At 35.0% G+C, this 13,839-nt stretch overlaps 1 protein-coding gene across 1 annotated transcript; it reads right to left on the bottom strand.

The window, feature by feature from the left end:
* Nucleotides 1-2,058: 2,058 nt before the first annotated feature.
* Nucleotides 2,059-5,416, bottom strand: LOC127094070 (uncharacterized). The gene is made up of 2 exons (XM_051032940.1): nt 5,078-5,416; nt 2,059-2,602 (listed from the first exon to the last, which is right to left on the bottom strand). The coding sequence occupies exon 2, from the start codon at nt 2,578-2,580 to the stop codon at nt 2,272-2,274; it is 309 nt and encodes a 102-aa protein (XP_050888897.1). The 5' UTR covers nt 2,581-2,602; nt 5,078-5,416; the 3' UTR covers nt 2,059-2,271.
* Nucleotides 5,417-13,839: the final 8,423 nt, after the last annotated feature.

Raw genomic sequence — 13,839 nt, 5'->3', positions numbered from 1 at the left:
GGAATTAAATGGAAGAATGTTTGTAAGCCGGGAGTAAATTGGGGGTTACTAGTTAGGAACCTTCAACTAGTTAATCTAGCCATTTTGACTAAGTGGAGATGAAAGTTGTTATAGAGGTGTTTCAGGCATGGGGTTTAATATTTTTATAGTTAGATAATGATGTTTCACTCTTTTTCCTCTTTTCGAGGGAGAAGAACATTTGGATTCCGATCTACTTCATATCGGTGGAAAGATGTGTCTTTTCTTGAGTTAAAATAGATAAGTCCTTCTGATTGGTTTGTTGATGGTATCCTTAGGAAAGTAGAGTCTGACCTCTAAACTTCCTTCTAAAAAGACACTTGGTTAGGACACGTTCCCCTAAAGTTCAAGTTCCCTAATCTATTTTCTAATTTCATCCAATCAAATGGGTTGGTGGAAGGGATTGGTGGGGTGGATAACAAGGACCTGGTTTGAAATCTCAATTGAATGAGACTCTTCTTTCTTAGAGAATTCCATGTGTTTAAAATCTTCTCTATGTTATAAAATGTTATTCTCTCTCAAGAGAGAGATAAGTATTTTTTTCCTTGTTGCCTCTACTTATCATGTTCAATTTGTTAGTTCTTTTTCGTCTCTTATGGCTAAGAATTTAACCTTTCTCTTTATCTTGAATAGATGGGTTCCTCCTAAAATGTTGGTCTTCTCTTGTGAATGTTTGTAAGATAGGTTCACTTTTAGAGAGAACCTATTTAAAAGGGGGTGATTACTGATCCTAGTAGGATCTCTTGTCCTTTTTTAATTAGGTTGAGTCAGTTTCTCATCTTTTTGTCATTTGTTAGTTAATTTTGTTTGTGATATAGGATCTTCTGATTGTTAGGTTGGATGGTAGTTCTTCCTAGTGACCATATGTTTCTTTTTTAGGCTTTCTTTTCTTTAAATGACAGGGTCAAGTATAAGGGTGGTTTGGTTTTAGTTATGATCTGGTTTGGTTATGTTATCTTAAATGGTGTTAAAACAACCGTGAAAGAGGTGGAAGAGGAGAATATTTTTTTTTGATATGAAAATAGTTTCTAGGGAGACCATGGGTGAACTCATGCACATACTCTGATTGGCTTTAAAACCCTATCATCTACCTTAATCAATAATGGATAGAGTGTTTTCCTTATTTCTGAGGTAGGCTATAGTATGTGGTTTTGTTTTTTTCTTGTTGGATTATGATCTATTCATGGTGGTTTTGGCGGTATGAGTTTTAACTTGAATTCTAAAGGGTTGGTCTTTAGCTACTTTGACACTTTTGCTTATGTTTAGTTTAGTTTGTTATGTTGGTTGTTGTGTTTTTTTCTTGTTGATTTTTTTATTTGTATTTTTTATAGTTCTATATACACTTGTTCTACTTTAAAATTATTCTATTTTTGTAATTTTCACCTTTTTTTATTAATATATTATTTTACCATTAAAAAAATATACGAAAATTGGATTACAGCTAAAACAAAAAGATAGAATGAAGTTTAATAAATATATCCAACGTTCAAATATTCGAAGAAATCAAGCAATCAAAATGAGATTGCACACAGGTATTTATAATGGTGTGATGCTACTTGGAAACTCATCAAAGATTGGATCATTGAAGTCTAAAACTTGCATTATTAGAGCTTGAGTAAACCCAATTTGCATTATTTTATGTTTGTGCAAGTAATGTTCAAAGTAAAGTGGAAGAATCAAAACACAAACATGGTATAATTGCTTGCATAATAAGTTAAAGCTCAACATGAAATACAATAAAATAAAACCAAGGCAACATGGATGGTTATTATAGTATAACTGAAATTGTCAGTTGCTACTTTCCTTTATGTTGTTAACATGGAATAGTACTATGAAGTACAGTAGAAATATAACTTCTCTAACATGATGATAACATGAAAGAGAACTATGGAGTACAGTTGGAAATAATAGCATCAATAATGTCTCAGATTCAATTCTTCTATACATGATTAACCTTTGGTAGATAACTAGATATTACCTTCTAGACGAAAAATCGAGATTTTAAAATGGGAGGCTGTGAACCAAAAGAACAATACCAAAGAAAACATAAACACTGTCATGCATTAAGTTTGTTTGTATACAGGAAAACTAGAGAGTTCAGTTGAACTCATAACAAAATTTAAGGCAGCAAGATAGTAAATGTCATGTCATGCCTAAAGTCTAAACTATGTCACAAGAAACTTCCCCCAAATTTTAAAAGAGAGAAACTATTGCATAAGAGGAGTCATTGGCCTTTCTCTAGCATGTTGTTGACTAAGCAGATACAAGTTCATCAAAATTCCAATCTTGTACTATGTCTCTTCTCACAGCACGACTTCTTACAAGCCGTGGAGGACCGGTTATCTCCCCGTTACTTGAGATAGTAGGTTGAGGGGTGACTTTGGAAGATGATGGTGCTGCGAAAGAGTGTATTGTAGGGGGGTGAACATGTAATTTCCTTGTTAAGCAGTTTGTAATAGCGTAACATCTTCCTTCGCTTTCTGAATTTGAAACCGATCTTCTGAAAGAGTGAGATGGTGATGGATTTTCCACACTATGGCACACAAGACATGCTAGACTCATTGTGGTTCTCAGTCTTCTTCTCCTGCAATTTTTGTAACAAATTAGATTTCTTCAAAAAAGTTTTGATGAATTATTTTACAAAAAATTAGCCTTGATTTTCCCATCATTTGCTGTTGAATCTGACACAAACTGTGGGAGGTAGCATATAAAGTATGGGAAGGATAATACAAATCAAGACAACATTCAACCATCTTGCTGAACGGTAATTTTGCTAAGCTAAATTGAATATAAGAAATCAAAAGGACACAACAATGTGCAGCTTTCTTATAGCACAACTCATCTAGTTCTTGTGGTCATTCTATAAATTGGATATTAGACATCTGATCTATAGACAAAATTACCTTAGCATATGACCCCAAACATTGCATCTTTTATAAGCATACTGGCGTGATCATTGCAAATTCCACATTACTAAAAAATTGGAACCTTGTAACCGCTACTTATCTATTATTCGTTTTAAGCCAGCCACATGTTTCAAATGTATAACGATATGGATTTATGAAGCCCGACCTAAAGGCGTATCAGATATTGGTACTAAAGATCCAATAGCAGTAGCCGGGAGATCAGGCCCAAATAGCTAACCTTGTAAATGAGATCAACCACATGAGGTCAAATGATGCGATAAGAACTCATCATTCAAAGTCGTAACTGATATGCTGGGCATTTAACTGCATTTACTAATATCATGGGGCAAAGGTTTAGTCTATGAAGCACGGACTCCAACAAGGACACCGCGACACGACACGGACACGGGTCATTAATCTAGGACACCGACACCGATATATATATATATATATATATATATATATATATATATATATATATATATATATATATATATATATATATATATATATATATATATGTCATAGTATTTGAGTTTCATATATTCATCTGATATCAAAAGAGTTAAAAATATTCTAATCAAAATTAATGTCATTTAGTTTTTCATTGATAACATTGCTTCACTACATGTTTAACCCTTCTAATCGTGCATGAGATTTGTCTAGAAAATGTATAAAGTGTGTTGAGGAAAAGGAAAACACAATTTTTTTAAAGAAAACTTGTCTGAATTATCGAACACGTGTTGTATGAGTGTCATATGGGTATTGGACACCGATTCAAAATGCGTGGATGCAAAGAAAAAACCAATTTTTTAGGGACACTTGTCTGACTTTTCCGACACTTGTTTGACTTTTACGACATGGGTCGTACGAGTGTCATACAAGTGTCGGACACTGCGACACGCCTACTTCTAGAGGTGTCTGTGCTTCATAGGGTTTAGTCCTTATCCAGATTAAGCCATAACAACTCTAAAGTTAAGATAAGAATCTAACGACTGATCAATAAAGTGAGGGGCGTAACACAGCTCGGAGGCTAAAACTACTATAAATAGGGGATGCACTCTTACGTATACTCACCTATTCTACACTTTGCTAAACCATGCTTTCTAATCTGCCTTATTTTGGCATTGAAGAGTCAGGTACTACCCCACCCCGTCACACTGGAGAAAGATCAAGGAGTATACGAGAAGAGGAGATGCATCACCAGCCCAGGTTATCATTAATGTGTTACATGGGAGGAACAATAGGTATAGGAAAAGAAAAAATGAAACAATCCTACAATGGTTATAACTTATAAGTGGTTTAACTAACATTTTTTCTTAAAAGTTGAAATCAGTTTAGATATGCTCCCAATTACTTTTGCAGAAACCCTACATCTAACTTCTCTATTATTAACCAAATACTTATACCCTAAACAAGATCTACATTGAAGAGCATAGCAACTCTATCAAAACTCGTTATAATCAATCATTGATTCATATAACAGCATGCTGTTTTTGCATGACAGTTTTTGTAGGACAACTAGAAAGAACCACAAACTTTCCTATAATTTTCCTCTTCCTAGCCTTTCTACATATATCACTAAAGAATAAATTTTGTTTCCGCTATTAAAAAATGAGCCTTTTAGAGAACTTCAATCACAAACAACTGAAACTTGAATGTGCAACAACATCCCTCGCAGATACACGTATAGGTTACATTCAAATCAAATCGGTTTGAACAATAAAAGAAGGTTGAAAGAAAAGTGGAAAAAGGCTAATCATTCTCAAACAAAAACAGATTAGAATTCAATAACAAACACAGTAAACCAAAAATCAATTACTTCAAAACTAAAAAAGTTAGCAAAATGAAGTAATCAATTATATCAATTAATCTTTATTACTAATTCTTTTGATCTTTTTCTTTACACTGTCTAAATCATATCTATAGCCCCACTTAGTATTCACTCAAAAAAAGTCCTGACACAAATATTTTCAACTAAACTTTTACCCAAATATAGAAACATAACCATCCATTAACCCATCAATAGGTTTAAAATCACGGATCTAAAATATAAAATAAATAAAAAACACAAATCAAGAACAATGATGAGATCTAATCTAAACTGAAGCAGGCATAAAAAAGGGAAGAAAAAAAGGGTTAGAGACACAAACCTGGTTACTGAAGAGAGCAGAGAAAGTGTGTGGGACAAGATTCGATACGAGCTTTTACGATGCAAAGTAGTGAGTGTTGTGTGTGTGGGTTCCGAAAAAGCTACTGGGCCACTGATGTTGTTGCTGCTGTGTGGTGTTTTCTGCGAAATTTGCGTTGCCTCCAATTTGGGGATTTTTTTACCCTATAGTAGTTTGAATGAATAATAATTAAATTATTTACTCTAATCTAATTCATTAATGAAACCATTAGATTTGAAAAAGATTACAATGATAATTTTGTGTGTGTGGAGAAATCGTAATCATCGATGTTACTATGGAGTAATAGAAAGAGAATTACTGGCTTCATACGTTACCACTTTAACACCAGGAAAATTATATTCTATATTTTCATTATTTATCCTCTTACCCCAACTTTATACTTTTATTTAACCAAAATATTTTCGCATAAACAATTTAATTTTAAAAAAATTCACTTTTTCTCACTCTCTATCTCAAATGGTCCAATCAAGCTGAATTTTTTTCCCGGAACTTTTCTAATACACAAATTACAAACAAGAACTCAATTAATCGTAAGTCTTCCGATCTTATAATGTCATAACAACTCTTAGGATATTATTTATTATTCTTGTACTAAACACCGGAACTCATTTGTAATGTCTTCCAGTTTGTTAAAATCATCGTCGGAACTCCTTTGCAAAGTGGTTTGGTATTGTGAAAAGTTAATGCATCGGAATTCTTGTAACAAGTGTTCCGATTTTTTTCTAATGTGTTTTTTGTTATTATGGTAGTGACGCGAACACGAGACAATGATGGTTGGGTTCTCGAATGTGGTTTAGGACGGGGCACTCCATCGACGTTGGTATGTGAGGATGAGCATATTGGTGCATCTACATCCACTTCATAACCGATGGCTTTTCAGGAGGGTCATACAATACGTATCTGCTGGTAAAGTATGAATATCATGTTGTTCGCCATTTATGGTTCAGTGAGGTAAGTAAATGACATTTATTTTATTTTGAATAATATTTAATATTTAATTTTATGTTTTATAATATGTATACTTTTAATTGTTTTCGGGAAACAGGTTTGAAGAAAGAGTTGAAGGTTGCTAGTCATGGTCTCAAATTTACAAGAAGGGTTCATCACTGTCTATCACCAAGATGACTCTGTCTGGTCTATCTTCACTTCAAAGAATCAGTTTGACGAAGATAGACACAGACATGGTATCAACATTTGTAGAGAGGTGACATCCAAAGACATCTTCATTTTACATGTCATTCAGTGAGATGAGCATAACACTGGATGAAGTATCTTGTCTGCTTCACCTGCCCATAAGGATTGTCTTCTGGACCCCTCGAGATGACATTGAAGAGGTGGTTGTTGCTCTTGTTGTTGATTACTTAAGAGTGTCACGTAGTGAGGCAACACCTCATGTCCGTTCATGCAACAATGCTTATTATAGGTTGGGCTGGTTGCATGACTTATTCAAACATCATCGATCTGCTGGTAGATGGGATTGTGCGACCAACGCATATTTTTTGATGTTGATGGATTTCACTATTTTTGTCGACAAGACTTTTACACTTTTCGAGGCACAATATTTGTTATCATTTGCGGACTTGGAGGGATGTAGGACATACAATTGGGGAGCAACTGCGTTGATCACCCTCTACAGATATCTCAGAGATGCTTTCATGTTCAGTTACAAGTAGTTTGGTGGATATCCTATTCTGCTACATGTATTGATTTTAATAGTATTTATTTTTATTTTATTAATCATTTATTTTTAACAATATTTATTTATTATAGTATTAATTTTTAATAGTATTAGTTTTATTAATAGTATATATTATTAATAGTATTTATTTTTATTTCATTAATAGTTTAGTTATGTAATAGTGTCAGAATCATGCGTATTTTTCAACTCTTGAAAAAAGAGGAGAGAATTGAAAATCATATGATAATTTCGGACTTCCTTGAACTATGAGATGGTCGTATAGGTAATAAGTCCTAAAGATGGATGAGTTGAGACCTATTTTGGACGATGAAAGTTCTGGTACACAAATATCATATGTTGTATGCAATATCACGACACTAATATCAGGACTTCACACAATAAACACCAGGTTCAGGACATGTCACACCAGAAACAATAAAAGTGTAAAAAACAGGAAGAAAATAACACAGGTCAATTGTTAACCCAGTTCGGTGCAACATCACCTACATCTGGGGGCATCCAAGCTAGGAAGGAAATCCACTATGAAATATTAGTTTGAAGTTCTAAACAATCTATGGTTTTACAAACTTCTCACATAACCACTACCTGTGGAATTTTTATCTAAGACTCTCTTAGATATGAGACCCTTCTCACTTCCCTTTAATCACACAATAGTGATAACAACTGAAAAACAATCAAAGAACAAAAGACACACTTCAAATGAAACAGAATGCACTCTTGCTTAAAAGCTCATGAGTGATTCACAATTACAACTCAATAAACTCAATCCAATTCAAGTATCAAGAGAGATACTAGAATGTCTCACAAATAACAACGACAACTAAACCCTAACAATAACAAATTCCAGCGCATCTCTCTCTTCTGTACATTAGGTTTAGTAACGTTCTCTTTCAATAGCCTTTGGTAAGCATGGGTTTAGGCATAAAAATCAGTAGATCCAAAACAAAACAAATCAAATCAAATCTGACGTCTCCTTAAATGTTTTGACATTTATCTGCAGAATCAAATCAAATGTTTCCTTAAATGCCTCGACATCTATTATGCATAATCTTCTGCAGAATCAAATCAAATCCGATCTAATGTTTCCTTAAAATGTCCTAACATCCCTTTTTATGAAACAAGTGCACAGTTGGAAACGAAATAAGAGTTCCTAAAATAAACCTTCTTGGACAGTCAAATATGATAGCTAAATATTCAGAGAATCTTCAGATATCTCATAATAAAATAAGTCTTCCAAGAAGTAAAACAAAACATACAAAAATGTCTTATCAACATGTCACGACATCTTGCTCAACATCTTGTTGTGATACAAGTTTTAATAAAATTTCTATCAATCATAAAAACATAGAACTAACAGACGATCTGACACTTATTGATGTCATATGGTGCCCATTTGAGGATCATATAGTATGTCGACAATTTTAATGTTAGCTTATGTTAGTTTCTAATCCTCTACTTATTTGGGATAGAAAAAGAGATAAGAGAAAGGTTTTTGAATTTTTATTAATGAGAAAGGACCTAAAAGAAGTTTTTATTATTAGGGGCAGAAAGGAACTAAACCTAACTTTTTTATTAATGGGCCTAACAAGATTTCGCAATCCTGCTCCTGCGTATCTCCGGGTGCAATAGAGAATTCAAGACTTACGTAGTTATGGGTAGAAAGTGTTTATTTGTTGGTCGATTTTAACAAAAGCTATATTGTATTAATCGACAGGAAACATTGATTTACCCAAAACAGGTGAGGAGCGGACGTTTGCATCATATCGAATGAATTTACAAATCAATATTCGAAAAAACGCCACTTATCTCAACTTAACAACTATGGATGAAGCATTGTTTTGCATCATTATAAGAGAAGATGTCTTTCATTTATGAAAATATTTTGAAGAACGTTTGATGAGAACGAGACCTAAGTCTCGGGATCAATCAACCAGAGTTCCACATGAATGCTAGATTCCAATGTCATTTTTCATTCAAGATTACTTTTAATAAAATGTTTGATGGGCAATGAACGTTTGATAAGAATCAATTGTTCAAAGAGTTACGCCATAATGCTTGATCCCAACGACCCTTATTTTTTGAAGTTGATTTAAGTGTTTAAAGAATGAAATAGTTATGCCAGAATGCTTCAGCCTCCATCCCATCTGTGAGCGAATTCTTTACTTTGAATAAGTTTTGAATGATAACAAATTGTGTGATCATTGTCTAATTGTTGGTTGTGCATTATTTTACATGATTCATTTGTGTTTTTAGCCTATACTATTGTTTCATGTCTATACATAAAGATCCACATTGATACATCTCTTAAAAGAACTCATAAAAACTATTTTGTGTCAGTATGTATCAATACATGTTCATATGCATCGATCCATAAATTTGTTGTAAATCACAAAACGTTTTTGCTTCAGTATGTATCGATCCATACGAGTCTTGTATCGATACATGGTCAGTTAAAATGCTTTATGTATCGATCCATACGAGTCTTGTATCGATACATGCTTAGTTAAAATGCTCTATGTATCGATACATACGAGCTTTGCATCGATACATGCTTACATTAATTCTCTAAAATTAATCAAAGTTACAGTATGTATCGATGCATAACCTTTTGTATCAATACATAAGTCTGTTTTGTCTACTAATAGCTTCTGTCTTTCATATATAAGAAGTATTGTGACAGCAGTGCAAGGTACGAATTCAGAAGAGAAAAATAGTTGAACACGAGATCAAAGGAGTGTGTAGCAGCAATTGTTTTTGAGCAGTTAGAAACCTGAAAGAGACTTCATCTTCTTCATCTTCTCAATCTCTTTTCTTCAAGAACATCAACACATAATCATTCTTGTTATTTGGATTAAAGGATCAACGAGATAACGTTCAGTGGTACGATCAAGGATCTAGCTGAGGTGTTCAGTGGAACGATCGAGGGTCTAGATGAGTTGAAGGTTGAAGGGGGTTTCGAGGAAAAACCAAACGGTTTGTCCTTCAAGAACTGGAGTGTTCTTGCGGGTTTGTTAGTCACGTTTGCAGAACAGATTCAGCCGTAGCGTAGGGTTTGGAAATTGGGTGATTTCGCAAACAGGTCGTGGAACCGGTGAATTGTTTGCAATTTCTTGCAGGAAATTCTTGATCGAGCTCAAATCAAGTGAAGGTTTTATACAAGAAGAAGTTTTTGGGATTTAGAATTTTGTCTGTGTATTGTAACCTTGTATCAACGAATTCGGCATTATTGATAATTACAGTTCTCAATTTCATTTGAAATTGAGAGGGAGACGTACCCACACGCGAGGACGACAATGGGGAACTTCCTTACCAAATCTCTGCGTATCGTATTCTTTCCTTATCTCTCTTTACGTTTTCAACAGTTTTGTGATTTCAATTGGCGTGTTGTGACTGCACTTTTCGTGATACAATAGTGGCAAGAAAACTTCTTTAACTAAACTCCACCATTGTTCATCATTGATCACATACACACCAATTGTTTGACAAAACTGTTAGCTGAGTTTTATTCATTGGAAATAGAATTTAGTGATAAGTGCATTTGATTTAGCTAGATTCTAGTGTTAATAATCTTTATCGTTCTAATTCAAATCCAGCAATAAATTCGCGTGTCCGGTTTTCTAGTAGCGGTTCAGAATAGACGGAAGTCGATTCGGGACTGTAATTTTCCGCTAAGTTTCAATAACTCTGATAAGATATTTAAATCCGTTTATTTTAAAGAGGTGATCTATTCACCCCCCCTCTCAATCACTAGCCACACTGTCTAACAAGTGGTATCAGAGCGTCGGTTCGCTGGTGCTCTGTGGCTGCCTGTAACGATATGGATTCTGAACCAAAGGGGGCGTACAATAGAGCACCGATTTTCAACGGTGAAAATTACGGCTACTGGAAAGACTGCATGCGAGTTCATATAAATTCTGTTGATAGGCTAGTATGGGCTGCCATTGAAAATGGTCCTTTTCAAATTACTATGACAAATGCGGCTAGCGCCATAGTTCCTAAACCAGAAGCTGATTGGAATGAGAAAGATGAGAAAAAGTGGTCGTGTGATTGGAGAGCTCGAAATATGCTAATTTCAACACTTGGTGTTGATGAGTATTATCGGGTATCCCATTGCACGACAGCTAAAGAAATGTGGGATGCTTTAGAAGTTGCCCATGAGAGTACTACTAAAGTAAAACAGTCCCGTATTAACACACTCAATCAAGAGTTTGAGCTCTTTCGCATGAAACAAGGAGAATCTATCTCCGACATGCAAAAGAGATTCACTCATCTCACTAATAGGTTGAATGCACTTGGAAAACCTGTTTCCAATGAAATAGCTACTAATAAAATTCTGAGGTGTCTTAGCAGGGAATGGCAACCTAAAGTAACAGCTATTAAGGAAGCCAACGATCTAACGACACTTACGATTACAACTCTGTTTGGAAAGCTGGAAGAACATCAGCAAGCATTAGAAAGTCTTGAAAAATTTGAGAACAAAAGTAAGAAGGAAAAGGAGAAGAAGAGAGACAAAGAGGGAGAGAAGAAGCCAATAGCTCTTGTGGCCTCTAGCTCTAAGTCCTCACGAAAAGAGCAAAGTGACAATGATTCTAGTAGTGACAAAGATTCGGATGATGAGGAAATGGGACTGTTTGTAAGGAGATATAATAGATTCATTCGAAAGAATGGAGTCAAGCATTCCGACAAAAACCTCATGAAGTTTCGAAGACAATCTACAGATTCAAAACAGGAAGAGAATAAGAAGAGTAGAGGAAGAGGATCTTGTTTTAATTGTGGTAAATCTGGACATTATAAAACAGATTGTCCTATGAAGTATAAGGATCAAGGAAAAGCTCCAACAAAAGGGTACAGCAAACAAAGAAGAGCTTATATTGCATTGGAAAGTGATAGTGATTCATCAAGCACACAAAGTTCAAGTGATAGTGATGAAACCGCAAATCTGTGCCTTATGGCTCACACCAAAAATATGTCCTACCACAAGAAGAAAATCAGTGATAAAAAGGTAAAACAATCCTATTATAATAATTTCTCTTCTATGTCTTTTTCTGAACTGAAAATAGCTTTTGAAAAACTGCATAACGAAGCTAGATGCTTTTAAAAGATTATCTTCCGATAAACAATTTTTTTCATTTTTGGAAGGTAAAGTATACAAAGCTGAAAAAGATTTAGAATGGTTAAAAGCTAGTATTGCAGAAAATTCAAAAAATATTGACATTGATGGATGTAGTAAAGTTAGGTATTGTGAAGCTTGTCATATTTGGCAAAAAGAGGTAAACACTCTCAAGGTCAAATTGGAAAAAGCTTTACAACCTAAGGTTACTTATGCCGTTGACTCTAGGTTGTTTAAGAAGTCATTAAATCCACCATATGCAAAATACTCTTTTATTCCAAAGGATTTAATGAACAAGAATAAACAAACACATCATCATGGTTTATGTCATTATTGTTGTCATGCTGGCCATACCATCGAGAAATGCAAGTTTAGGAGATTTCTTGTTCCTAAAGGTATTTATCAATGGAAGCCAAAAGGCAACCATGTTAGCACTTACCCACTTGGACCCAATGAAAATTGGGTACCAACTTCTCTCTTTTGATATTGTAGGATGAGTGCCTTGCTTCCGTAGATAGGAGATGGTTTCTTGACAGCGGTTGCTCAAGGCACATGACCGGTGACATATCGCTTTTTATAGACTTCAAAGCTAAAAAGAAGGGATATGTTACTGTCATACGGTGAACTGGACTTTTAGTTTTTAATCGCAATGTCGCGGTTAGCAAGAGTCGCCACCGACTTTTCTTTTATCCCATAAGGAAAGGTGGAAAAGAACAGGAAAGACCTTGATTTAGATTCTTAGGTTCGGGAGGTACTTTATACAAAGGGAAGGTATTAGCACCCTTTGTATCCATGGTTATCCATGGGCTCTTAATTGCTCAATCATTTATGTTTTCTAGTTTGAAAAAGGTGGTTGAGAAATGGGTGAAAAATGTTTTGAAAATGAGAATTTAACTTTGTAATGATTCTTGCATGAATGTATACAAAGTGGTTATCTCATTTAGATTTGAAAGTCATTTAGAAAAATATAACTCAGCAATGATCCTAGTACGGATGTATGCTAAGTGGTGATTTTCCAAAAGGATGTTTGAAATGTGTAAGGTGGAAAAATATTTTAGGTTATGAATGAGCAATTAAGGGTTATACCTGTCCGAGGTCTTTACTGTCATTTTCTATCCTTGTGAGGATAAAACTGTCCTTACTATTGAGAAGTAAGTAGTTTATCCTTGGGATGTAGAAGGGTCATCGTAGGGTCATCGATAGGTCATTGAAGGCAACAGTTGTGAGGATACCTTAGCATTCGAAGGGACTATCATCATTTAACCGTAGGCTACACCGAAGGGTCATCGAGGGACAAAATCGTATTTCCGAAGGCAACATCCGAGGGACCATGATGATTTAACCGAAGGGTCTTTGCTAAAGGTATCCCCACATTCGCGGGACATGACCGTATTACGTAATCGGGGGGTAACAAAGAGAGGTCCGGTATTATTTATTTAAAGTCCATATTTTAACGTTCATTAGGTAATTATGGTGAATCTCCACATTAAAATCAATACATTAAAATCAATACATTAAAAATTAATACGTTAAAATTAATTAGGCAATCAACATGAATCTTCACATTAAAGTGAAGTAATTTAGAATCCATCTCCCTCCCACACGTCAAGTGGAGTACCTAGCCGGCCGCTTCATTGAGGATATGGAAGCCTGTGTGCAATTGCGATATTGAAAGGGACTGATTGCTTGGAGGCCGGATTGAGTTGGGCGGCGGTAGCTTCGGCGCGGATGGGCTGCCTTCAGGTTAGCAGGGTTTTTTGCACCAGGGTTTCCGTCCTTCGTCCGTCTGTTTGGGTGTTTCTGTGTTTCTCCCTCTGGGTCTGTGTGTGTCCTTTTCGTGGCTGAGGAGCTGGTATTTATAGTAGTAGTGGTGGTGACCTAATGGGCTTAAAATGAGGTCCAAAACTTCAGATT

Source organism: Lathyrus oleraceus, chromosome 6, assembly GCF_024323335.1.
Source record: "Lathyrus oleraceus cultivar Zhongwan6 chromosome 6, CAAS_Psat_ZW6_1.0, whole genome shotgun sequence".
Classification (NCBI taxonomy): domain Eukaryota; kingdom Viridiplantae; phylum Streptophyta; class Magnoliopsida; order Fabales; family Fabaceae; genus Lathyrus; species Lathyrus oleraceus.
The sequence above is the reverse complement of the archived record's forward strand: the minus strand, read 5'-3'. Positions and strand labels throughout refer to the sequence as shown.

Excerpts from the sequence above, each read along its gene's own strand:
- LOC127094070 (XM_051032940.1), bottom strand. The coding sequence starts at position 2,580 with ATGAGTCTAGCATGTCTTGTGTGCCATAGTGTGGAAAATCCATCACCA.